The sequence below is a fragment of the Rhamphochromis sp. 'chilingali' genome (genome assembly GCF_963969265.1).
Source record: "Rhamphochromis sp. 'chilingali' genome assembly, chromosome: 15".
Classification (NCBI taxonomy): Eukaryota; Metazoa; Chordata; class Actinopteri; order Cichliformes; family Cichlidae; genus Rhamphochromis; species Rhamphochromis sp. 'chilingali'.
The window spans coordinates 1,590,702-1,616,901 of record NC_137942.1 but is presented as its reverse complement, the minus strand read 5'-3'; the positions used below and the strand labels follow the sequence as shown (position 1 = coordinate 1,616,901).

General features: G+C 45.9%; 3 protein-coding genes across 3 annotated transcripts; all 3 read right to left on the bottom strand.

Moving 5' to 3' along the window:
* Positions 1-3,630: 3,630 nt before the first annotated feature.
* On the bottom strand, positions 3,631-12,997 carry spns1 (SPNS lysolipid transporter 1, lysophospholipid). Its single transcript, XM_080905672.1, has 13 exons — positions 12,775-12,997; positions 8,833-9,051; positions 8,595-8,660; positions 7,126-7,262; positions 6,893-7,044; positions 6,479-6,545; positions 6,248-6,390; positions 5,121-5,273; positions 4,819-5,008; positions 4,513-4,578; positions 4,205-4,303; positions 3,943-4,111; positions 3,631-3,837 (listed from the first exon to the last, which is right to left on the bottom strand). The coding sequence occupies exons 2-13, from the start codon at positions 9,041-9,043 to the stop codon at positions 3,770-3,772; spliced, it is 1,521 nt and encodes a 506-aa protein (XP_080761798.1). The 5' UTR covers positions 9,044-9,051; positions 12,775-12,997; the 3' UTR covers positions 3,631-3,769.
* Positions 12,998-13,478: 481 nt separating this feature from the next.
* On the bottom strand, positions 13,479-18,919 carry nfatc2ip (nuclear factor of activated T cells 2 interacting protein). The gene is made up of 9 exons (XM_080905679.1): positions 18,863-18,919; positions 17,375-17,473; positions 16,117-16,177; positions 15,920-16,037; positions 15,750-15,830; positions 15,422-15,662; positions 15,060-15,204; positions 14,339-14,454; positions 13,479-14,255 (listed from the first exon to the last, which is right to left on the bottom strand). The coding sequence occupies exons 1-9, from the start codon at positions 18,872-18,874 to the stop codon at positions 14,094-14,096; spliced, it is 1,035 nt and encodes a 344-aa protein (XP_080761805.1). The 5' UTR covers positions 18,875-18,919; the 3' UTR covers positions 13,479-14,093.
* A 1,833-nt stretch (positions 18,920-20,752) lies between these two features.
* Positions 20,753-24,594, bottom strand: sgf29 (SAGA complex associated factor 29). Its single transcript, XM_080905684.1, has 10 exons — positions 24,511-24,594; positions 24,005-24,078; positions 23,847-23,922; positions 23,699-23,771; positions 23,227-23,291; positions 23,010-23,139; positions 22,502-22,648; positions 22,381-22,416; positions 21,663-21,825; positions 20,753-21,150 (listed from the first exon to the last, which is right to left on the bottom strand). The coding sequence occupies exons 2-10, from the start codon at positions 24,068-24,070 to the stop codon at positions 21,034-21,036; spliced, it is 873 nt and encodes a 290-aa protein (XP_080761810.1). The 5' UTR covers positions 24,071-24,078; positions 24,511-24,594; the 3' UTR covers positions 20,753-21,033.
* Between the last annotated feature and the right edge of the window lie 1,606 nt (positions 24,595-26,200).

Here is a 26,200-nt window from a genome sequence, read left to right as displayed (position 1 = left end):
AGGAAGGAATAAGATAAAATATATAAATTAAAGTTGAAAATAAAATAACTGTACAACAAAATACACAATACACAGTATAAAACTATATAAGAATGTATGAAGAAATATAAATATTATATACACAATAACAGCAGCTGTACAAGTATTAACTGGAAATGAAGAATGTAGTGACCAGTGTTGTGCAATCCACATTATGTCTTCTGCAGTGCAAATATGCTTAAAGTGATTTAAGTGAAGACAATGTCCAGAAAGTCCAGTGTGTGTGTAAGAACTGTATGTGTGGGTCAGTACTGTGTGGTGGTGTGATTGAGAGACCGTATCGCCTGCGGGAAGAAGCTCCTCCTCAGTCTCTCTGTGTTGGTCTTCAGGGAGCGGAATCGCTTTCCTGACCTCAGCAGAGAGAACAGTCTGTTGTTGGGATGGCTGAGGTCCTTCACCATCTTCCTGGCCTTGGTCCAGCAGCGCCTGCTGTAGATTGAGTGCAGGTCAGGGAGCTCGGAGCGGATGGTGCGCTCAGCTGACCGCACAACCCTCTGTAGAGCTCGTCTGTCCTGCATGGTGCTGTTCCCGAACCAGGTTAAGATGTTTCCCGTCAGGATGCTCTCTATGGTGCAGGAGTAAAAGTTCCTGAGCACCTTGGAGGGCAGTTGGAAGTCTCTCAAGCGTCTGAGGTGGTAGAGACGCTGTCGGGCCTTTTTCACCACGGTGTTGATGTGACAGGACCATGACAGGTCCTGCGTGATGTGAACTCCGAGGTATTTGAAGCTGTCCACTCTCTCCACTGGGCACTCGTTGATGACGGGGGTCTGGTAGTTCCTCTCCTGCTTAGTGCTGAAGTCCACTATCAGCTCCTTTGTCTTACTGACGTTTAGAAGGAGGTTGTTCCTCTGGCACCAGTTCTCCAGATTCCTAATCTCCTTCATTATACATGCTTCCCTTAGGCAGCATCATTAGAAGACATAGCATACATTTACACTGCTATGCAGATGACACCCAGCTCTATCTGTCCATGAAGCCAGATAACACACACCAATGAGTTAAACTGCAGGAATGTCTTAAAGACATAAAGACCTGGATGGCCACTAACTTTCTGCTTCTTAATTCAGATCAAACTGAGGTTATTGTACTCGGCCCTGAAAAGCTTAGAAATATGGTATCTAACCAGATTCTTACTCTGGATGGCATTACCTTGGCCTCCAGTAACGCTGTGAGGAACCTTGGAGTCATGTTTGACCAGGACATGTCCTTCAATGCACATATTAAACAAATATGTAAGACTGCTTTCTTCCATTTGTGCAACATCTCTAAAGTTAGAAATATCCTGTCTCAGAGTGACGCTGAAAAACTAGTTCATGCATTTATTACTTCCAGGCTGGACGACTGTAATTCATTATTATCAGGAAGTCCTAAAAACTCCCTGAAAAGCCTTCAGCTGATCCAAAATGCTGCAGCAAGAGTCCTGACAGGGACTAGAAAGAGAGCAGATTTCTCCTGTTTTGGCTTCCTGTTAAATCCAGAATTCAAAATCCTGCTCCTCACATAAAAGGTCTTAAATAATCAGGCCCCATCTTATCTTAATGACCTTGTAGTACCATATCACCCTATTAGAGCACTTCGCTCTCGCTCTGCAGGCCTACTTGTTGTTCCTAGAGTATTTAAAAGTAGAATGGGAGGCAGAGCCTTCAGTTTTCAGGCCCATCTTCTGTGGAACCAGCTTCCAGTTTGGATACAGGAGACAGACACTATCTCTACTTTCAAGATCAGGCTTAAAACTTTCCTTTTTGCTAAAGCATATAGTTAGGGCTGGACCAGGTGACCCTGAATCCTCCCTTAGTTATGCTGCAATAGACGTAGGCCGTAGGTCCTCCCCTCACCCCCAGCTGGTTGCAGCAGATGGCCCCGCCCCTCCCTGAGCCTGGTTCTGCCGGAGGTTTCTTCCTGTTAAAAGGGAGTTTTTCCTTCCCACTGTCGCCAAAGTGCTGCTCATATGATTGATGGGTTTTTCTCTGTATGTATTATTGTAGGGTCGACCTTACAATATAAAGTGCCCGTTGTTATGATTTGGCGCTGTATAAATAAAATTGAATTGAATAAAAGTCTAAACAGTTAATAAACATTTTTATGAACCTTGTGATCAGAGGTGAAATCCACAGTCACATCATGATCCTCTGTGGATTTCTCCACGTGAAGCTCCAAGTTTTTAAACAGAGAAGCTGATAAAACTATGTTGTCAAAGAAAGAAGCAAAGTTACTGCATCCAGCCAGAAACCGTCCTACACAGACATCAGGCGGCGGTGGGCGTGTCGGGTTACCTGCGTGAGCCCGGCTCACCGCGTCAGCCCGTCTGTACGATAACGGCACCATCGACTGTTTCCTGTAGCATCCTCCACGTCATGGTGGAGGATGCAAAATTAAATCAATAATATTTTGTTGTAAACAGCTGAACGACAAAACTTTGTAATACAAAGTCAAGAGTCAAAAATCAAATTTAAAACATATTTCTGGTCATTTTGTGACATCACAGAAATTTATTTCAACTTTGATAAAGATGTTTTTATAAATGTTACAAAAAAAATATAAAAACTCGTTTTGATTGTTTTGGTCAAAACAAAACATTTTTTCCACTTTTGATATTATATCAAATAAAATTTAGCATTTAGCTAATTTGATACTTTTTAAAATTCATTCTAACATATTGATCAGTTTTAATATTTAATTCAACAATAATGTAAGTAAAGCTGCTATATTTAACACAAAGTATTTAATAAAATAATGACTGTAGTAGTTGATTAATATAAAATTATTTTAATTTAAGAGTAATATACAAATATTGTTTTTATTTATCTAAACCTTCTTTATTATCGTGGATTTTAAATATTTGACACAAATATTTATCATTTTTATTGTAAATTAAAAAAAAATCATATATATATATATGAATGATAGTTAGGATATGCTTTTGCTAGATTATTGATTGTTAAATGAATTATGAGAACGTCGACGCACAGCTGTGATCATAAACATTTCCATTGTAAACACACACAAACAGCAGGTTCATTTTCCTTTAATAATTCAGAAAAGTTCAGAAAAATTATTCGAGGTTAACATTCAGTGAAAAGCCGTTTCCTCCGGGGGGGGGGGGGGACGACAACCGTAACCATGGAGTCAGAGTCGCCACGGACAGTTTTCATGTGTCAGTCATGTTGGAAGGAAAATGTAATAAAAACATTTCAAAAAAATTTAAAATTACATGTTTACAGTGTCCAGGGATGGGGTCAGAGGTCAGGGGTCAGGCCTGGGGTCGGGGGCCGACGTGGGATTCAAATAGAGGCTCTTTAAAACCATGAGAGGTGAAACGGTCAAGGCGCTGAAGGAAACAGGAGAGAGTTAGTGTTCTAACTAAAACAGTTCAAACGCGCTTATCAAAGTGATTAACGAAGCTTCTGCTGGAAAGACGCGAGAGCACGACGTCATCCGTCTTTCTGCCTCCGGGCTGATCACAGATCAGCTGCTGAGTGATGACAGCGGGGTCAGTAAAGTCCACGGAGCAGCTTCGGTCGAGTCTCGACGCCATACGCGCTCTGAAACGTGGCCGCCGAGCCGAGAGGCGAGCTGAAGAACACGCTTCCTGGCAGAAAAGGTTATAAAAAGTAATCAAATCTGCAAAAATAAAAAGTGTCCTGAAGCGTTTCTGCACGGCAGAGAGTCTGCGACACCGACAGGTGAGACACAACCAGCCGCAGGTGGCGAAGAACCTCCGCCAGGTTCCTCAGATCAGGACGCTGGACACCGGAACCCGAGTGGAGCGCCCGCTTTTCGGCACCACGATCGGCTCATCTGTTAAAAACAAACAAACACGACAAGTGTTAGGAGTCACGGCAGAAATGATGTCACAATTTCACCTCCAATCAGCTGCGAGCACAACACACAGGGGCGTCTCACCTGTGGGGGCGTAGTTCTCGGCTCGCTCGCGGTCTCTTTCGATGTAGACTGCGGTCCCGAGGAAGAAAGCTCCGCCCACCACAGCCACAAAGGCGCAGAGCAGCATGGAGAACTGCAGAGACCGAAACTGCCACAGGAAGGAGTCGTTCTTCCTCAGAGAGTCGGAGATCTGACACAGGAAGAGGAGGGGCCAATGTTCAAGATGGACGTCGATCATCAGTCAGCAACAACAGCCTGTGTGTGTGTGTGTGTGTGTACGTACCACTCCTATCAGGTAGGGACTTCCTGCGTCTCCCAGCAGGTGAGACACGACGATCTGCAGAGCCTCGGCTGTGGAGCGTCGAGTGGGGACGACTACGTACTGAAACAGACGGAGAATCACTCGTCGTCTTCACTTTCTTTAATATTGTAAATTCTGCATTTTAGATTCTGCATCAGCCAATCACATTTAGCTGTAATCAAATTCATTTGGTTGCTTTCAATTATTTTTATTTTTTCATGTCACCATCACGAGCTATCTGTGAGTAATCAGGAAGTTCGCGTTCGAGTCCAACAGGAGACATCTCTCACCAGAAGAATATCCGCCACGATGGCCCAGTTCATGGACAGGAACGTCTCCCCGAAGAAAATGAAGACCTGGAGGGACGAACAGAAAAGATATCAACGAACAACCAGCAGGTGGAGCTGTTCTAAAGGTGTGTCAGCCATCTTTGTGTCGTGATTAATGCTGAAACTCAAACACTGACACCTCCCACGACCCTCTGACTGCTCAGATGGATGCATGTATGGAGGCTGGACGTTAAATGGTGACGGGTGCGTGGACAGATGCGTGGACAGGTGCGTGGACGGGTGGCTGCGATTCTATGCAGGACTCACATATGTTGCGACGGTGCTCGCCTGGGCGAACATGATGGCGAGGTAGAGGAACGGTGCACAGAGGAGCAGACCGGCGGCACAGACCAGCGGGTCGGCTCGGGCCGTCTTCTTCCTCAGCTGTCGGCTCACCTGCACGCCGCTGGCCACACCCAGCACGCCGGTGACACAGGTGATGGCCCCAAAAATCAGACTTGAGGAGAAAAAAAACCCCCAAACCATCAGGATGCTGCATTCCTCCATCGAGGTCGAATTTAACAAGTAACCGCCCGCCCCGCCCACCTCAGGTGTAGAGTCACGTTTACCTGTCTGAGGACTCGCAATGAGCCTCCATGCAGGGAGCCCTCTCCCCGTTGAAGACGGCCGCCCTGAAGAGGAACGTTGGCGCCCAGAGAGCCAGAGAGCCCGTCACAAACGCCACGGCCGTGAAGCCGAACGTGGACAACATGAAGCTGCGGCTGCGGAGGAGAGAGATGGAAACCAGCTGAACGTCAAAGCATTAAAACCACGGCATGGCTTTACCAAAGAGACGCCGTGACAGAACGGCGTGAGCTCGGCTGTTTTGGGGGGAGGAGAGTATTTAAGTGAATCATCGTGTGAACGTGACAGCAAAGCTCTTCCTCTGCCCTCTAACCCTTCACTGAGTCCTCATCCTCATATCCCAGTATTACAGCACTGTGACGAAACCAGAACCAAGCTGGACGCGGCCCGTCAGAGGGAGCAGAGTCCCGTTATTAAACCCAGTGAGTGGGTGAGTGTGCACAACAGCATCTGTGTGCTTTTCCTCAGCAGCGCACACGTCAGATATCAATCTTTTGTTTCAGAGTCTCAGTATTCAGTCCGTTATGCGCCATGAAGAAATGTAACGTAGGATCGTGTTGTTCACTGGGAGTAGTCGTGGATGTTGCCCACAGGCGTCTGTTCACAGGGTCGAGATCTGATGGGAACCTAAAAGCTGCTCAGACTTCAGGTTTATAAGCCGACCCGTCAGATTGACCCGGAGAACAGCTCCTCCGCCCTCTAACCGAAGACTTCACCCTCCTATCAGAAACGTGACTCAGCTGGCTTCCCTTGGCCTGAGCTGCCACGCTGTGTTCAGAGGGAACCGCATATTTAAAACCTGCAATTACACAATTACTCAGGCCCTCATCGCGTTTGCTCATTTTTGACCCGGTCATTTGCGCTTGGTAGTTTGAGTCGGTCATTACTGAAACGAGCTGGCTGTGTCCTTGTTTAGCCCACGAACAGCAGACCAGAACCTTCCTCTCCCATCAGGACGAGACCGCAGCTCACTGCAGCATGCATGCATGTTTCTGACTGATGGATGGAGACGATGTGATCAGTGATGGAGATTCTGTCGAACGCGACTTTATATTCTGAGCCTAGAAATAAGCTGAGGCCAGAGCGTCTTCTGAGAATAGCGGTGACCTACTTCTTGCTGAGATCGCGCAGGTCGGCGAGCCAGCTGGTCTGGTGCAGGCGATTCTCGGGTCGGGCCTCGACGGCTCCTCGTTTCGGCTCCTTCACCACAAACAGCAGCAGCAGCACAGCGATCAGCCCCAAACCCGGAGTCACCTGAAGGAGGAAGGACAACGCAAACGCTCATCAGCTGGGGGAAACAGCAGGAGACCACACAGCTGCAGCAGATGTTTGCCTGGCTCACCCGCAGCGCCCAGTGCCAGTCCTTCGCCCTGCTGCTGACCTGCGAGCCGACGATGTAGCCGAGACCGCTGACGGGAGGAGGAGACAAAGAGAGGTCAGCTATTCGCACTTCCTGTGTGACAATGAAAACTCCCAGGAAGTTCATTCATGCTAACCACATAAATATTTTTATTTTTAGTCACTTTTAAAGCAAAAATTGTGGAACGATACAAACAGAACACTGAATATTTAATCATATCAATAATAATGATTAATAATAGTAAATGTAGTAACAAAGACTGCGAGGGAAGTTTAATGACATGGATTTTTCAGGTGCGATTTAATAAACACCAATAATATAAATATTTAATTATTTAATTTAGTTAGAATTTTGAGTTTTCACTTTCTGGATCATCGTTAACACGTCTGCAGCTACCTGCCGACAGGGATGGCAAAATAAAAGATGGAGAGCATGTTGGTCCTCTTGCTCTTCACGTAGAGGTCGGCGATGATGGTCGGGGCGATGGTGGAGTAGCTGGCCTCGCCGACGCCAACCAGGCCTCGAGTCAGCAGCAGCGCCCAGAAGTGCTGCGGCAGGAGAACACGTGCGTTTGTGGACATTCAAACCTTCACAAAAGTTTTCCTCCTGAGTTCAAACATTTATCTCACCTCTTTGGGCGTGTAGGAGCTGGCGAGTGTCACCAGCGACCAGAACGTTATGCCGCCGCTCATGATGTACTTCCTGTTGTACCTGTCGCCCAAGTAACCAAACACAGGAGCCAGGAACATGTAGCTGCAGATAAAAACTGGAAGGAAGCACAAAGGTGAGAGCTGGAGTCAGGAAGTGAAACACCTGAAAACGTGACCAAAGAGCACCTGTGGTCATGTGACTGCAGTCAGTATTTACCAGTAACTGTGAGACAGGAAAACCCTGTCCCACAGCACAGGTGCACTCGAGAAGGTTTGTATTTAGGTTCGTTTATGGTTCCAACATGAAGACCACTTCTACCAACGTGCCAGACATGTGTCGGTCGCCAACTCTCTGAAGTGAACGACGCGAGCGGGTTTTTTTTTTTCTCTCTCTCTCACTTTTTTCTGCACGCGAGCCTTGTGCTTTGCGCTGGGCAGAGGGGGGCGGGGCGGTAGTTACACTCACAGTAGCACAGGAACAGAGCGGGAGGGAGAGAGAGAGCAGGGACAACAAGGTCACATTAGAAAGGTATAGTAATCATCCACAACTATTTTCAGCTGTGGATGATAAAGGATTCAGAAAGTTTATTCATGCAGGTCCATATGACAGAGAATGTGCATCTTCTTTTTGTTTTCATATTATAATTTATATTTAATTGTGTTGTGGTTTGCAGTGTTTTGTGTTGTTTCACTTTAAATTTGTAAAAGGAAAAAGCTGAAATTTTAAATAGTTGGTTTTTGTATTATATGATTTATTTATTACATTTTATGTGGAGTGAATAAATAAAAGTATATTTACGGTGGCCCCTACAAAACACGTACAAAACACAACAGCAGTGCTCCAGGATGCTAGGGGGCAGTGTTGAGCTTTTGTTACCTAGAGGCTACACAAGCCAGCAAGTACCAACGATCGGATTTGGTGTGTGGTAGTAACAGGTACATGAACAATCTTTTTTAAATTATTTGAATATATATATGAGTGCCTGTGTATAAATACACAAACAATACACACATGCTTTCAATTGTGTCATTTAAGTGATCTAGTAGCTCTGCTTTGAAGTTCAGTTCATGCTAGAAATGTGTTTTGGAGTTTGTACGTGTTTTGTCTCTAGGGGCCACCGTATACATTTATATATAAACATATATAAATAAAACCACTTTTTTTTTTACATTATAATTCCTTTTGTGCATAATTTTATATTGTTGTTGTTAATAAATTAATTAAAGCAACAAAACAACCTGAAGAGCCGGTTCTCTAAAAACAGCCGTCACTACAACGGGCACAAATTCTTTAGTCTGACGCTCAGTCAAGTAACACGTGACCATAACCATTAGCAGCTCATCGTGTTTGTCTGCAGCAACATTTGTGCTGAAAATGGAAAGAAAACTTTCTTTTCATGAAACATAAGTCCTGCTACATGATGAGGGGGTGGAGTTCTCCTCCTTACCTGTTTGAAGTAAGCCAGACTCTGTGTCGCTGATCCCAAAGTAGTGCTCTATGTCAGGGAGAACACCTGGTGGACAAAACAAACGTCATTTACTTCACTCATATTTCACTCACCTGCACCTCTGGCATCAGAAGCAGGTGTTACAGAAATAACTTCCACGCATGCATTGGACCAACACGTGAATCTTCGCACGCATCGCTCACGTGAATGTGAACAAACGTCCCCGGCAGCAGCGTACCTGCCACGGTGAACCTGTCCATGTAGTTGAGCAGGTTGATGTAGCAGAGGACGAAGACGATCACCAACGCCCGGCCTCTGGACACCCCGCTGGGCGACTCCTCATCTGGCTGCTGATTGGCCGTCGCGGTGCCCTGATCCTCCGGACCTTCCGCCTCGCTGTCAGAGGAGAAGAACGGAGCAGAGTCCGACATCGGCTCGCCTCGAGACATGGCCGCCGCTGGAGAGAGATCAGATAGTTATTACTCACTGATCGGTCGCACTGACCCGCGGGGGCCACAGGGCCCCGTTCTGGGTCCTCTGCCAGACGGACGCTTCACTAAATCCTCCTTCTACCGGTGGTTCAGTCCGTTTGTTAGCAGGATCGCTCAAACAGGTGTGACTCCAAACTGATATCGAGACATCGCTCACCTGCAGCAGACAGCAGGAAGTGACAAAGTCACGCAACAGCGAGTGTGAAATGTTTGCTTTCCATGAACAGCTCGTCGAACGCGATGTTCTTCCTTCGTTGGCAGTTATACTGCTCACAGAGCAGAACTACATGGATACAGTTAATATGTGTATGAAGCCTAAAAGTGCAAACGCGTCTTCAAAGAAGGTGAAACCATGTGAAGTTTGTGTAAATGGTGGTGTTCATGTTTCCACATGCAGAGGAGGTGAACGCTGAAAAGTGGCTGGAAAATCCAGTTTATCTACTGGTGAGGTTCTTGAAACTTCCGGGTGAACACATGACGCCGTACTCGCAAACCTGCTCCGGCAGCAGAAAGCTCTGCAGGAGCTCCGAGGATGAAGGCAGGAGAAGAGGAAGAAGCGGAGAAAGGAGAAGCTGACCGAGTGAAACCGCGGCCATGTGACGCTCTACACGAGCACAATCTGCTGACACGGTGAACATCAAACGCTCTGCCGCTCTTTTCTTTTTGTTTTGACTTTATTGAATTAAAAGTGCGACTCTGAGGGGGTCCATCTCTCCCTCTGCTCAAATAAAGGCACTTGGACATCAGAGGAGTGGAACTGAATGCTGGCTTTATGACTATGATTACATGCAAATAAACTGAAACAGTCCACCACCCTGGACTCTGTTCAGCACCAGTCGTCCATCCTTACTGCTCTTAAATGAGCTCATATTTGATTCAGGCTGATGTTTTGCTTTCATACAGAAGGAAGTGCTCCTGTTAAGTGACTCCAATAAAGATAAGACATGTCCAGGTGACCCTTTGCTCATCTTATTGATCAGTGGATGATTGGATCCTCATCAATACCAGGGTGCTGCTGTTGCTCTGCACTCGTGCACAAGTCAACAAAAGGCTATTTGAACAAGGCAGCAGCTGACGAGGTTAAAGGAGAGGAGAGCGAGCACAGCACCAAACTCCATTCAAATGTCTCACACTTTTTCTATTTTGCTAATAAACGTCATTCAGCTTCAACACGTTCTCAGGAATCTTGACATAAATTCAATATTAATGTTTAAAGTGTGTTTAAACTGTGCTCCGATCTCCATTCAACGTGTTCCCAATTAGGAACTTTAACTTTTAAAAGGCTCAAAGAAGATTAAAGGTCTTAAAACTCGCTTCGTAATCATCACAGCTGTGTTTGTTCTGCCATCAAAGATAATAACAGTTAATGATATTGACCTGAAATGTGGTTTAATACCTTTTAATGCGTGCTGCGTTAAATTCGGCTCTTTTATTACAGAGTTAGGAAATGTAGGTACAGCCAGGCAGCGCAGCAAAGCCCGAACACCAATGGTAAAATGGTAAATGGCCTGTATTTGTATAGCGCTTTACTAGTCCCTAAGGACCCCAAAGCGCTTTACACAACCTGTCATCCACCCATCCACACACTGGTGATGGCAGCTACATTGTAGCCACAGCCACCCTGGGGCGCACTGACAGAGGCGAGGCTGCCGGACACTGGCGCCACCGGGCCCTCTGACCACCACCAGTAGGCAACGGGTGAAGTGTCTTGCCCAAGGACACAACGACCGAGACTGTCCGAGCCGGGGCTCGAACCGGCAACCTTCCGATTACAAGGCGAACTCCCAACTCTTGAACCACGATCGCCCAAAGAACATGCAAAAAAACCCTTTTATGTTACTTTTTTATCAGCTGAGATTTTTCAGAGCACATTTTAAACCTCTGCTGATAAATTCGGTTAACATTTGATTACATTTTTAAACGCGTTTTGTTTTAGCGGAGATTAAATGATAAGTTCTTGAAGGCTTCTTTAAGTAAATCACCGAGCGGTCAGCGCTGATAAACGAGTCAGGAGCAGTAAAATCTAATTATCTCCGATAAGGAAAAATCAAAGCCACCCTAAATTCACTGTTTTTTAAATGGACCTCTGCAGAGCAGGGGCCCGTTCTTCGTACGTCGCTTACTACATCCAAGATCAAATGACACATCCAAGATCAAATCATCGCGCTAACTCTGAGCTCGCTATTCCGGTTCCCCGAACACACCTGTTGTTGACGATTAGTACAGCTGGATGAAGTAATGTGAGATCACTGGGTGGCCCAACAGGGGCTACGCATCGATAGTAGAAACATTGATCGGCAACCCTTTGATTGGTCGGCGAAAATGTCGAAGGAGCGCGCTCGGTATTTTTCGGCAGCAGAGCAAGAACTCTTGAGTGAGGGATTTTAGGAGTTTCAGTCTAATTAAAACGCAAGGGAACACTGCAAAGGCTGCAAAAGCAAGGAGAGAGGGCTGGCAGAAAGTTGCTGACAAATTAAACTCGTAAGTAATTCAATAATAACAATAATAATGGAGTGGATCTATATAGCGCTCTTCAAGGCACCCAAAGCGTTTTACAATGCCACTATTCATTCACTCTCACATTCACACACTGGTGGAGGCAGCTACGGTTGTAGCCACAGCTGCCCTGGGGCAGACTGACAGAAGCGAGGCTGCCATATTGCGCCATCGGCCCCTCTGGCCAACACCAGTAGGTGGTAGGGTAGATTTATCATATCACACCATATTATCCAATATTATATTACATTATATTATATTATAATATGTTATATTATATCCCCTTTCACATTAGAGCCACAACAGGACCCACTAGAACATGGGAACAAGTAAAAGTGAAATATAAGAATATTCTACAGAATGGTAATATTTATCACTTATATTGCTTGTCGTCTCTTGGACAGAGACCCTGAAATAATCTGTTTGTTTGTTTATAACAGCAACCAAGAAAAGGGCAGAGGAAAAAAAGACAGGTGGTGGTCCTGCACCCCCTCGTCAACAAGTTGGTTAAGTAAATAATACCCTCACGGGAAAATCGATATCTCTCAATGAGCACACTGTCGCGCTGAGCTAAAGGATCCTGTCTGTCCCGCAATATACGCTGAATTCTGAGGACTCTCCTTATCAATCTTGCACCTTCCGCAATGGGTGGCTCGCGTATACGGACAGGACATGGCTGCGACAGGCTTCCCAAATCCACCTTCGCTTTTATAGCCGTGGTCTCTCATCTTGATTACACGAAGTAATTTACAATTGCTACTCTGAAATATGAATTACATCTGAAATAATCAAATACATGGAATAGAATGTTAATAGTACATTTCCCTTTTTTAGGAAATGACCTGTATGTATCTGTGTGAAATCAATAAATGGATCAGGTGCTGCATTGTCTTTAGTTACATTGATGTTATTTATTTATGGTACAACAGTGGTAAAATATCGCTGTTGCTTTCGTATACATGAAGCGGAAATACCTGAGTGGCCGCGATCTAATCCTGTTTACATAAAGTAAACCTGCTCCCGAGCAGGTTTACGCTTACGGCTCTGTTGCTATGACAGCAAGTCCCGGATGGGCTTCGAAGAACCGAACGATCCAGGATCACGCGAAATCGTCAACAGTCAAATCCGGCTAACTTACTTAGCGAGGTACGAAGAACGGGCCCCAGGTCTGTGGGCCCGCTGTTGTTGTTTACCTGTGAGGATGAGTCAGGCTGGCGCTTCTTCTTCTTTGCTCCAAATCTTCACTTCCTCTCACAAAGCTAAGAGCTCGTGACAGACTCCATCCTGACGCCGTCAAACAGAAACACGAGCCGTGCGCCGGGTTAGAGACGTTAACGCCAACGAAGCGTTTAAAGCCCGACGCTCCAGGACAGACGCTTCTTTCCCGGCGCCATGACACCTCTGACGGCCACTTCCGCTCACATGACGCCATGACCCGCTTACCGAAATTCACGTGACAGAATCAATCCCGCGATCAGCCGTGATGTGAGTGGGTGGAGAAGCTGATAGTGGTTCAGTAACGTTCCGTGGATTTATCTCCAACCGTGAAGTGACGCAGAGTGGGTCCCCCTCCACCCGCTGATAGAAACACTATTTTTTTAACAGTAAAACTGGGCGGAGGCTGCTTATGTCCGCTTTCATGTTTTAAATCAGGATTTGTTTTTGGTAACTTTATTTCTCATAAAACCGAAATAAAAACAAACATTTCTTAAATAATGAATTTAAATAATAATAATAATAAAATTGAACTTTTTTTGTTGGCAAAACTTCCCTTTAAAAAAATTACACTTTTAATAATGAAATGGTGACTTTAATGCAGACATAAAAAAGCTTTTGCTAAACTTGGCTTTTCGTTCTCTTTTGTGAAAGAAAATAAAGAAATTCTCATAAATTGGTCATTTTCTGACACACCTTTTACTTTAAAGGGTGAACCGCAGCAACATGCTAGCAACTGAAGCAATCGCGAGGTTTTTGCCGACCAGTTGGGGGATACACTTTTTTCCTTAGTGACCGGTGGTTGCCACGGTGCCAGCGACTGTAGGGCAGTGAGTCTGTGACCGGATTTGTTTGTTCCTACACGGTCACCGACATCATCACGTCCAAAAAAGCCAACAGGTCATTTCCTTCACATTTCATCAAACACTGTAAACGTCACCTTTCAGGACCAACTGTGTCCATCTTTTATTTACAGTACTCTTCCACATTCACATTGAGCCTCCAGGGCGGCCATGTTCTTGCCCTTTACAGGTGGAGGTTTTTCATCATGACCTCACTCATGCAAATAATGTGAGGTCAGCTTGTTTTGCTTTTATTTGATTTTCATAAAAATAATACTCACAAACAAAAACAGGAAGTGGCTTCAGTGTGGACACAGAAAGGTTAAAGACCTGATTGGTGCGCTTGGATTTTGCTGTCATTTTGTCCGTGTCCCATCGTCAGCACCTGACAATAAAGTGACCTCTGAAATGATCGCAGTGACGCTTAAATAAACCGTAGAGCTGAAGTGGGCGACTCAGACCCAGACTTCGATGATGTCACCGTCCTCCATGTCGAGCTGCGCCGGCGTCTGGCTGCCCGTCACTTTGGAGCCGTCGAAATGGAAGCGCACTTTCTTCTGATCCTTGTTAGACATCTTGGACACGTACTGGAAGAAGATGGACCTCAGCGGCGCCTCCTGAGGAACAAACAGACGGCGTCATTACATCATCGGCGTTAACGCCCTGCTGTGAGAAACAAGGAGAAGGAGGAGGTACGAACTCTGTGCAGAGAGAACTCCTGAGAAGAGTCTCTGTCTTTGCTCTGCAGCCTCACAGTGATGATGCTGCCATCACCGTCTGACTGGCTTCCATCCTCCGCCGCCATGACCACACACTCTGAACACACAAAGAAGAAAACATTTTGCACTCTGGGACTCCATCAGAGCAGCTTCACATGAATCACAGTTCAAAATAATCCTTCTTTGTCTGATATCACCCTCTGGCCACACACAGGAAACGGTGCTGGGCAGAACCCTTTCAACATAAGAGTCCCCTGCTCAACACAGTGAGCCAGTTAATCTTTATTATCACCGAGCTGCACACCAAGACAGCTTCAGGACGGTGGGAGCTGTTATTGTGTCGCTGATGGAGGTGGTTACACCTCTGAAGCAGTTTTTCTGTCCTCCTGCACTTTAAATGTTTTCTGGTCTTTTACTGTTGCTGAGCTGCTCGGTGCGTTCGCTCTGTTCTGATTGGTGATTTGGTCTCTCGTACCGTTTGATTGGCTTGTTTTGGTCCTTCACCCTGATGATGACCTCCCCCACCTTCACCAGCATCTCTCTGGACCTCACGTTGAGAGTTTCAGTGAACAGCAAATACAACAACTACCAGTTGAACCCGTGGAATCGACCTCGGATCTTGTTGAGCGTTTGTTTAAAATCCACGGTGACGCCGTGCGGAGGACAAACTGCAAACAGGGGCTCTTTGCGTTTGGGACTCACCTATAATGTCGGCGATGCCGAGGCCGAGCTCGCTGATGGTGGCGCTCGTCGGCAGCTCCTCTTCCTCCCTCAGCAGCAGGAGGCGAGGAGGCGGGACATTTAGGATGACAGACAGCTGCGTCACCACATCGCTTAAAGGCGTCGACTAAAAAAAGAAAATCAATCAATCAATAACTGACAGGATGCTTAAACATACATTACGTTAAAAGGGCCCATAATCCTCTGGGTTGGGTGTCTGGTCCCCGGGTCAGTACTTCTCAATCAATGTGACTCTGACTGCTGTGGAGGCGGAGCTTAACACACCTGCTGAAACGCGGCACAGTGGCCTTTTATTAACCTGCGCTGCTGTTACCTGTACGTACCGACAGCACCGGGATCTTGTGGATCTCAGTCCTGCAGCGGATCTTAAGCGGGATCTCTCGCACTGAGGAGCTCTCTGACTCCGGCTCCGGGCTCATGATGATGACGTCATCGTCCTCATCGTCGTCCACGCGCACATACTCAGGATGTGACATGGGAGGACCTCGGCGCCGTCTCGACAGGCCGCCCTGAGGCTCTGGAGAGAGGAGGGAGCTCACCGCCTGGAGCTTCCGGTCGATCTCACTGAGGCGGGAAACAAAAACAAAGCCAGCGCTGATCTTTAGCGGATGTGTCTGGAGAACGAAACAGGAAGCACACACGTGGACTCACCTGAGCTTCTGTTTCATCGCCCTGGACTGTTTCTGTACGGGACTCTCTGGAGGAGGAGGGGACGGACAGCGCACGGCGTCTCTGAAATAAAGCAAGAGGCTCAGCAACGAATTCAAACTAAACTCGGCTTAAAGTTCGGAAGCTCGGGCACGATGCGGGTTCTGACTCACGGCCGCTGCTCCGCCTTCTTCTGCACGTGTTCATCTTCGGAGTCGCTGAGGGTGACGAAATGCACCGGCTCGGTTCGAGATGAAAACTCCAACAACAAACTGTCGTCTGCGTCGTCATCTGCTCACAGACAGGAAGTGGTTAAAGCCAGAAAATCACCCGCTCCTCTGAGCGTGGATAAAAGCGCGTCAGCTGTTACCTGTGTTGGTCTTTTCAGTGAGCAGTGCTGCCGTCGGCTTCAGCTGCAGACTGCTCTTCACCTGCAGACACAAAACACAGGATCAGGACAATCTAGTTCATGTGATACAGGTTGATGTTGCATGAAGATGTATTTAAGCCCCTCCCACTGAAGGGACACAGCACTGCTCTACAGTGAATCACAGCTTAATGTCTGAGGAATGCATGACACGTCATTTATATATATGTACAATTTTTTTTTACATGTTTTTCAATTCAATTTGACTCACAGAGGAAAATCACAAGAACAGCTGATAGATTAAAGTATCATAGCTATCTAATAGACTCCAGTTTGTGCATGTAAATGGAGAGTCCTCTTCACACACTGAGGTTAATTATGGAGTTCCACAGGGTTCAGTGCTAGGACCAATTCTGTTTACATTATACATGCTTCCCTTAGGCAGCATCATTAGAAGACATAGCATACATTTACACTGCTATGCAGATGACACCCAGCTCTATCTGTCCATGAAGCCAGATAACACACACCAATGAGTTAAACTGCAGGAATGTCTTAAAGACATAAAGACCTGGATGGCCGCTAACTTTCTGCTTCTTAATTCAGATCAAACTGAGGTTATTGTACTCGGCCCTGAAAATCTTAGAAATATGGTATCTAAGCAGATTCTTACTCTGGATGGCATTACCTTGGCCTCCAGTAACACTGTGAGGAACCGTGGAGTCATTTTTGACCAGGATATGTCCTTCAATGCACATATTAAACAAATATGTAAGACTGCGTTCTTCCATTTGTGCAACATCTCTAAAGTTAGAAATATCCTGTCTCAGAGTGACGCTGAAAAACTAGTTCATGCATTTATTACTTCCAGGCTGGACGACTGTAATTCATTATTATCAGGAAGTCCTAAAAACTCCCTGAAAAGCCTTCAGCTGATCCAAAATGCTGCAGCAAGAGTCCTGACAGGGACTAGAAAGAGAGCAGATTTCTCCTGTTTTGGCTTCCTGTTAAATCCAGAATTCAAAATCCTGCTCCTCACATACAAGGTCTTAAATAATCAGGCCCCATCTTATCTTAATGACCTTGTAGTACCATATCACCCCACATAATGTATTTTACTGAGTTTCTTCTGACAGAATCCAGCTCCTCTGAAGTCTGACAGCTGAAGCTCAGAGATACAGTGTGATGTATGATTCTTGGTCCATGTTGTCCGGCTCACTTTAATCCAAACAAGCTTCCATGGCTCTTATTGGCTCCTTACCTTGTTGGAGTAGATGGGCACGGGGACAATGGCTGACGGGTCGAGGATGCGTCGGCGCTTTGGCGGTGGCTTTGGGAGTGGAACGTCGCTGCTGTGAACCTGAGAACAGAGACAGAAGTAAGAGAAACGTCCAGCACGAGACGCCTTCAACAGACACCAGGGGGCAAAATATTAGGAACACTTCTATAACGTAAGGCAGCACAGGACTGGGGTTATAGTTAACTAAAACTAAACTACGAATAAAACTAGATGTCAACAAAATATTTTTGTTAACTAAGATACAAACATAAAGTCTACACTAGACAAAACCAGCCAGGAGTAGTCCCGGGGCAGACCCAGGACACACTATATCTCTCGGCTGTTCCCCCGGACAAGTTGGAGAAGGTGGCTGGGGAGGTGGGAAGTCCAGGCTCCTCTGCTTAGGCTGCTGCCCCCGCGACCCGGCCCCGGATAAGACGAAGAAGATGGACGACCAGAACCACTTGAACCAACGTTACTACAGTTAACTAAAGCTAAAAAACACCGTTAGTAAAAAGAGCTTTATTTAAAGTTTAACTTCAGTGCTCAGTGGGAGCAGCATGCTCAGGCTCAGCAGTCAACCCTGCTTAAAAACACTTTGCTGACTTTAAACACCTCCACCACCATCACGCCAGGTTCCTCTGATAAAAGTGTTTGATTCTTCTGCTTTAATTAAATATCACAGATGTATCTAATAAAGTGGCATGTGAAAGCATGTGTTCCTCAAAGCCCCAAAGTTCACACAGAAATGTCACAGTACTGAGTTTAAAAGTGAATCTTCCTGCTGCTCCCTGCAGAGATCACCACAGCAGCTCATGTGCCTCCTCCTATCCCAGCACACTCCTCTGTCACTCCAGCCCTGCAGCTCCATCGTCATCCTCCGCACATGCTCAGACCATCTCAGCCTCCCTGACTCTGAGCTGTCCCTCTGATGGACTCGTTTCTGATCCTGTCCCTGCTGTCCAACATCTTCACCTCGGCCTCCTCCGTCTTCAAACCACGTTAAAGCTTCTTCCCCCTCGCGCTACTCTCCACCTGCCTGTACTGGTATTTCCCCCTGTCTAGTGCACCGTCTGTTGTTTTGCGTAACTGACCCCAAAACAAACCAAACATCAACAAGAAGTTTAAAAGTGATTACATTTGTTTAAAAGCAGAGCTGGGTTGTAGTTTAACCTCGCAAAAAGCTTTCAGCGATCCTCGGCGCAGTTTTTCTGTTGTCTTAACGCCATCGGCAGAAACAAGAAAGCGAAACTACCTGACTTTTATTTTGAAGCGCTCTGATTAAGGTTAGCTAACGTCGCGCTAACGCACAGTTAGTCGATTTAAACGGACTTTCCGCCAAAGCTGCTCACCTCCGTCTTCCTGTAGGTCTAATCAGGAGGCCCCTAACCTTCTAATTAAACACAACATTCATGATTTCAGTAACGTTTCATCACTAAAAAAGCACCAGCAGACCTGTCACCCACTCACCGCTTCCGCCATGTTTGTTTCTTTCCGCGGGGCGCCGCAACATTCACGGACTGTGGGATATTCTGCCTCAGTAGCGGCAGTGCTGCCTTCAAGGACTCTAGTGGATCCGTAACTGTAAAACTTGTAGATGCAAACTAACAACAACTGATATCAGACACACTGAAGGAAAAACTAAGGAACCAGTTTCAGTATTTTCAAGGTTATTTGGAATTTCGGAGAAAAAACTTAAAGAAAAATCTGCTTTCTGCAGAGAAAAACAAGTGTCCAGTTTACAAGAACAAAAAAAAACTAGCAAAAATATATTTTTGAGGAAAAAAGGTTGAAAATTGAAGGATTATAAGAAAAATTCCCAAACTTATAAGAACAAGATCAAATTAAAGTACTTTAGAGTATGGAATTTATGTGGAAAAAACAAACAGGTGAGTTTACTAGAATTAAAAACACTTCATTTAAACATGGACAAACTTATAAAACAAGCTGTGAATTTAAGAGAAATTCATATAATATTTTAATATCACAAAAATAACAAATACAACAAAATCTCATTAATATCTGGTAATATATGAAATGGAAACACTACGTTCCTGAGATCAGTGTGAATGAAAACAAAGCTGGAGATTGTCGTCCTCCAAACTGCACACTGACAGTTTGTGTGATGTTTCAGATGCTTCATTAAAATAAATAAAGAGAGGAGCACGTGCGTGGGCTCCTCGTGCTGCCAGGAGCACATTAAAAGAACTTTCTTCATGTGGAGGACTATAAATACCTCAGAGTACACATACACTGGGTTAAAAACACCACTGCACTTTACAGGAAGGGCCAGACTCGGCTCTATTTTCTGAAGCGGCTGAGGTCATTTAACATCTGTCTGACAATTCTCAGGATTTTTTGTTACGGTCAGTGCGATCCTCTATGCTGCTGCATGCTGGGGCAGCAGGTTGAGGGTCGCAGACCCCCACAGACTGAATAAACTGATCCTCAAGGCCAGTCATGTTGTGGGGACGGAGCTGGACTTCCTTAGGGTGGTGTCGGAGAGGCTGGTGCTGTCTAAGACAAAGACAATGTTGGATAACACCTCCCACCCACTCCGTGACGTGCTGGCTAGCCACAGGAGCACGTTCAGTGAGAGACTGAGATTACCCATAATGCACCACTGAATGACACAGGAAGTCATTCCTGCCTGTGGCCATCTCCCTGTACAACTAATGCACAGTTACACCCTGAGCAGCTCCTTCATCTGCTGCACCCACGATGTGGGACGGAGATTTCACAGGTCTTTCCTTCCAGCTGCTGTCGGTCTCTGCAGATGACCACACCTGTGCAGACTCACACAGTTGTAGCTGTCTCCCTGATGTGCAATTTTTCCTACTATGACAAAGCATTTTACTCTTGTTGTGTAGCACGTTATTCTATTTTTAACTTATTGTTTTTCTGAACTCTTGCTGCTCTTAAACTTGGCCACAATATTTTTGGCAGTGACCAACATGTGGGACTAATAAAGCTTTATGTCATCTCTCTGTTAAATTTGTAAACTCTGAACATATTGTATGGTTTAAACAGTTCAGTCTGTTGCTGTCCTGGAGCAACTGTAACCCACATAATTTACTTAGGGACGAATATTCTGATTCTATTGATTGTCGTGTATTAATCTGACTGAAGCACCTGGTTTTCTTTTAACCTTCAAGTAAACACAGCTGGAAGTCCAAGCATGACCCGAGGACGGTGACCCCAGGACCTGTACCCTGCTTCTGCTCCTCGTGCAGATCACGTTTCCACGTGTCACAGCTTTTAGTTTCAAACGAGAGTCGTGTGTTTCACCGACTTCCTGTGCGTCTGTACTTTGGAGTCATGCTCAGTTTTACACAAAGAGAAGAGACGTGGACACAAACCTGTGCACAGTTTTTTTAAACAACAAACACGAACACGTAAAAAAACAAAACAGTTTGAATAAAACATGAATGAGTTTTTTTTACTTCCTGAAAATAAATTAAAAAAACGTTTTTTTCTTCTTCCTCGAGTGCTTCCTGCTGTTCAACATCTGATCAGCTGATCAATACAAATCCCACTCTGATGAGAGCTGACAAGAAACAACATCAGTCCCAGGGATACATGCATCAGACTGAGGAACACGTGTTCTTATAAACATGGACGTTTGGTCCCACCGCCGCCGCTCACTTCTTCTTGTTCTCTTTGCAGGCGACCACGTAGCGCTGGGCCACGTTGAGCGGCGGTGAGTAACCGTCAGGGTACGACGTGTCCTCAAACAGCACCGAGTAATCGTCCTGAGGCTGCACACACACACACACACACACACACACACACACACACACACACACACACTTTATTAACAGCTCTCAGTCACAGTTTCTGTCTCTGCGGCTGAAGCAGCTGCAGTTCCTCTGATGTCCACTAGAGGCTCCTACAATGAGTCAATCCCCACAGACTGTACAGAGAAGATGGAAGCAGTGTCTGTGACATCACCCAGTGGTTTTCGGCCCCCACCCTCCTCCGCGGCGAGCTGCTGATCAGCTTTGGCTCTAAGTCGGCGCGCCATCACTTCCGACGCCAAAAGCCAACGTCACAGTAACAAAAACACGAATGTTTGGAAACCAGAGGATGACGTGACAGTGGCCACGTGCATCTTTTATCTACAGTCTATGCAGAAGCTATAACGACTCTGGAATAAACGTTACACAGAATAAACTCATAGAGGATAAAACATGAAAAGACTTTTATTAATCGGCGTTCCCTGAGCCGAGGCTGACCCGTCACAGACGCGCCTGTCAAAATAAAACCTCACCCTGTGCGGCGGCGTGTGGATGAGCGCTCGGTAGAAGCAGGTGGTCTGAGGGTAAAGGGCCAGCACCAGCTGGTCCTTACTGAACAGCGCCTCGGGGTCCGTCTCCGGGTTGGCTTTCCACTGCGGCAGAGGGATGATCCGCCGTCTGCTCAGCATGTGCCGCCTGCTCGCTCAGAAAACAAAGAAGAAGAAGAAGAAGAAGGAGGAGCAGATTTGTCACTTTTAGAGAACAAGCTGCTGAGATTCTCCCACAGACCCGGCACAGTTTACTCCTCTGTGACAAGATCAACACACGTTTCGCGCGCTGAAACATACAAGCCCCGCCCACAATCACTGCATTCATGAATGAGTCAGAGGCGTGGCAATCAGGTTTAAACCGTCCCATATAAACCAGCCTCTGATTTTAACGTCTGTACACTGATCTGAATAATGATGGAAACTGAAAATGGAGGAAAGTCCACGAAAAACAGGCGAAGGGACAAAAATCTGCAGCACGAGAACGACTCTAAGAAGAAAGACGACGAGGAAAAGCGGGAGGAGGAAAACACTGAGAAGAGACGAAGAACCAGAGCAGATGTAAAATCCTATAAACACTTGCTTCTGGCTAAAGCTGGGAGTCGTACTCGGCCTCGCTCACAAAGCCTCGCTGCGGTCCGAGCTTCAACGTGAAAGCCCTTCACGTTGTTCCTGTCAGAGAACATAACGAAGAGGAACTCACTCTTTGCCCTCCTCGTCGATGTCGTCCACTTCGTACCTGCAGGGGGAGCAGAGGAGGCGTCAGAGGCTGATGATCGCATTACACCACGCAGGCGTCGCCACAAACGGTCACGTGTTCTTACTTGTTGGTGGAATGGTTGTAGCTGACCACCTCAGCCAGGATCCACTGCTCGTCGCCCTCCACGCTCTTCACCCTCGCCGCCACCTTGTCTCCCTGTTTGGCTACGTAGTCACTGCTCGCAGGGGTCGCCCCGCACAGAGGAGGAGGGCTGGAGAGGGAGGAGTCACAGAGAAGATGCTACCTCAGAAAGTCAGCCGGAGCACACCTGAGCATCGGGTACAAGCTACCGACAAGCCGGTGCCGCTCGCTGCTCATGGCGGGAACAGAAGAGACACTCGGTGGATAAACGTGACGTCCTCGTTTTTAAAGAGAAGATGCCTCACCACCACCGTTTAACGTGATGGTGAAAGAAACGCATAAAAGCCTGAAATAAAGACGTGACCTCACAGGAAGCCTGGGCGAGGACACAAAGCTGCTCTTTAACACCATCTGAGGTGTTTCCATGGCGCTGTGGGGACGTCACTAGAGCCCAATATTGTGGCCACCGGCGTTGGGGCAGTACCACCTACCTCTCCCCCGGCTTCCCGATCCACAGAGGAAGTGTCATGGCCGACTGCTGGAGGAGCGTCATGAGGACGCCACGCCTCATCGTCTTCCTGGGAGGGTCACTGTCGCTGTAAACGCCCGCCATCTTTGCAGCTGCAGACAGACAGACAGGTGAGTTTTGTGTCACATGAAACAGGAAGTCCAGCTGCAGATGTGAGAGGCCGAATACCGGACACGCACCTATCCGCCGCTCCTCCAGCAAAGACTTGATTTCTGCGATCTTATCGAGGGCGTGACGCAGAATGCTGAGAGGCGGAAGGAAAAGACACAAAAGAAGAAGAAAAAGGTGATTTTCACTCACTCTTAGTAGAAATGTGAAAACGAACAGGCTAGAAAGGCGACATGAACGGAAACCCGAGCTCAGGTTGTTGGGCCGCCTGTTCGTGCAGTGACCTCACAGCAGCCATATTACTGGTCACATGATGTCATTAAAAAGGCTCCAACAGAGTCTCAGTCTGTACTCAGAGGAAATTACTGCTTATTGCGCTTCAGTCATGGTGTTCATGCATCTGTCCCCCTTTATTTTTTCATTTGTATAACCTTTATTTAAACAAAACAGTAACAAGCTTGAGACTGGAAGTCTCCTGTATAACATATAAGTGAGATCACCATGATATTTAAAGGTTAAAGGTCATGCTCAGTGGCCTCTCACCTGCACTCCGCCTCAGCGTCTGCCTTGGCCGTGGTGTAGAGCCCCCTCAGCTTGGTGCGGTAGTACGGAGAAGCTGCAGGAGACACACGTCCACGTTTAGGACCACACGACAAATTCAGCACATGTGCTCAAAGCTGCTGACACTCACTCTTGTTCTCAGTCTGCATCCTCTCGTGCGTTTTCTGGATGTTGAGCAGGTTGTGTTCACTGCGTGACCTCTCCTCCTGAAGCGGGCCGAGTGCAGGTAATTAGGATGTGATCAAAGCTTGACCTGATCAATCACAAAGGAAGCGGATCAATACTGACCTGTGTCTGCTTGATGAGCTGGTGGAGCTCAGTGAGCAGCTCCGCAATCTTGGGGTCAGCGGACATGATTTAACCTGTGAGGATGTGGAGCATCAAACAGCAGCGCTTAGTTACAACATACAAAACCTCATTTAAAAAACGTCTACTTTAAGGCGGTTTTAATGACGGTGAACACTTCACAAAGCACAAATAGTCTGAACATTTCGATCACCGCGGTCATAACATACTGGATATAAAGTTCCGAATCAATACTCGTATGTAACATAACTGAAGTCGTGCTCTATGTGTGTTGGGTGTTTTCTGGAAAACACGGGATGTCTTAAATAAAAGATTTCTGAACGGGGTTTGGTGTAAAGTTCGCTACAGACAAAAACGGCTCGGAAATGCTTCGTAACGCCAAAAATCGGATTAAAGAAAACCATTAGCAATATATATTCAACTCAGATAGATCAATGATCGGAATAAGCGTCATATTTCCCTCAAAACCAGCTCCCAAACCTCCTCACCGAGCTGCTTTCTTCTATTATTTGCGCTCAACTCAGGAACCGCAGGTACTGGCCTTCTGTTCTTCTTCTTTGGTACTAATCGTGTGCAGCAGTTTCGGTGAACACACTGCCACCAACTGGGCGGAGTGTGGTACTACAGACACGGGGCGCTTAAAAAACGTAAACATTTTACTTTAAAAATTGTATTTCTTTTTGTTGTACTTATGTGACTTTATTATACCCTTTGTAGCCATTCATTATTTATCTGTAATTTATTTGTGTGCAGTTATTTTCTGGTTTTTAAAGATTTTCCCAGCTCTTTGCTGTTATTTTTTGTGTACAAACATTTTGTCTCTTTCCCGTTACCTGTGCTGTTTACAGTTGCCTCTGTGGTAATCTAGTGTTTCCTTGGAGGAAATTTGTGATCCTTTGTCAAGATATAGGCTGGGGTAAGAAGAAGGAGACAGAGCGAGTTTAAAAATGGAAATTTACAAGAAAGAAATATTTAAGAAATATTAAACAGAAAATGTGTGTGTGTGTGTGTGTGTTTTTGTGAACTTGCAACTATAATGTCACAAATTCCAGTTTCTTCTCTCCTAGCCTGACCCTGTGTTTTGATTTATGTTTTTTTACTGAGTAATCTGAATCTGGAGTCTGTCCCTGCTGTCACAGGGCGAGAGGAGGGATAAACCTTCCACAGATCCCCTTCATGTTAAAAAAAACGCTTTTTTTAAAAAAAAAAAACAGACCAGGCCGATACCAGGATTCACCATGGCTACGAGTATATGAAGAGCAGAGCCACGTTCGAAAGAAAGATGGAGTCCATGGCTTTAAAGATTCAGCCATAAACTGAAGATAAAGATCAGATTCAGTTTTCTGGTGGACGTGTGATCCATGTGATCCACATGTTTGATAACTGCACACATTCACGCTCTGCAGCCTCCATTAAAAGCATCAACGCTCTTAGTTTCCTCGGGTTTGTCTCTATCACTGCGATTGATTACAGTGATGGACAGATGCAGTGATTGATCGCTGATCAGTGTTTCTGGGTCTGAAGCTTCATTAAACTCACATCGATCACTGATTGATCATAAATACAGTTCATTAAGATTTCAGTGTGCGAGCAGATGAAGGCCTCTGATTGGTTCTTTGATATCAGCTGCATGAAAGAGGAATAAACTTGTTCCAGGCTGAGGACAGAGTCTTCACCACTTCTGAATAGTGATGTGTCGCTCGCGAACTAAACGGCTCTTAGAGCCGGCTCCTTATTGGGAGCCATGTTTTTTCTTTTCTTTCTCTCTCTCTCTCTCTCTCGCACTTTTTTTCCGCTTCACTCCGCACGCGAGCCTTGTGCTTTGCGCTGGGCAGAGGGGGGCGGGGCGGTAGTTACACTCGCAGTAGCACAGGAACAGAGCGGGAGGGAGAGAGAGAGCAGGGACAACAAGGTCACATTAGAAAGGTATAGTAATCATCCACAACTATTTTCAGTTGCAGATGATAAAGGATTCAGAAAGTTTATTCATGCAGGTCCATATGACAGAGAATATGCATCTTCTTTTTGTTTTCATATTATAATTTATATTTAATTGTGTTGTGGTTTGCTGTGTTTGTGTTGTTTCACTTTAAATTTGTTTAAAAGGAAAAAGCTGAAATTTTAAATAGTTGGTTTTTGTATTATATGATTTATTTATTACATTTTATGTGGAGTGAA

Bases quoted from the DNA above. Each gene is read 5' to 3' on its own strand.
- spns1 (XM_080905672.1), bottom strand. From the start codon at position 9,043: ATGTCTCGAGGCGAGCCGATGTCGGACTCTGCTCCGTTCTTCTCCTCT. The intron at 5,274-6,247 runs GTAGGTCACCGC...TCTCCTCCGCAG, and splicing joins CTGCGCGATCTCAGCAAGAA to CCGCAGCTTCATGTTGTCCA. The intron at 5,009-5,120 runs GTAAACGTGACT...TTTCTCCTCAAG, and splicing joins CATTGCGAGTCCTCAGACAG to TCTGATTTTTGGGGCCATCA.
- nfatc2ip (XM_080905679.1), bottom strand. The intron at 15,831-15,919 runs GTGAGTCAGAAC...GCTTTATTTCAG, and splicing joins AAGAAGGCGGAGCAGCGGCC to AGACGCCGTGCGCTGTCCGT. The intron at 15,205-15,421 runs GTACGTACAGGT...TTCTTTTTTTAG, and splicing joins ACAAGATCCCGGTGCTGTCG to TCGACGCCTTTAAGCGATGT.
- sgf29 (XM_080905684.1), bottom strand. From the start codon at position 24,070: ATGTCCGCTGACCCCAAGATTGCGGAGCTGCTCACTGAGCTCCACCAG. The intron at 23,140-23,226 runs GTGCGTGTCCGG...GTCTGTCTGCAG, and splicing joins GCTGGAGGAGCGGCGGATAG to CTGCAAAGATGGCGGGCGTT. The intron at 21,151-21,662 runs GTGAGGTTTTAT...GTGTGTGTGCAG, and splicing joins TCCACACGCCGCCGCACAGG to CCTCAGGACGATTACTCGGT.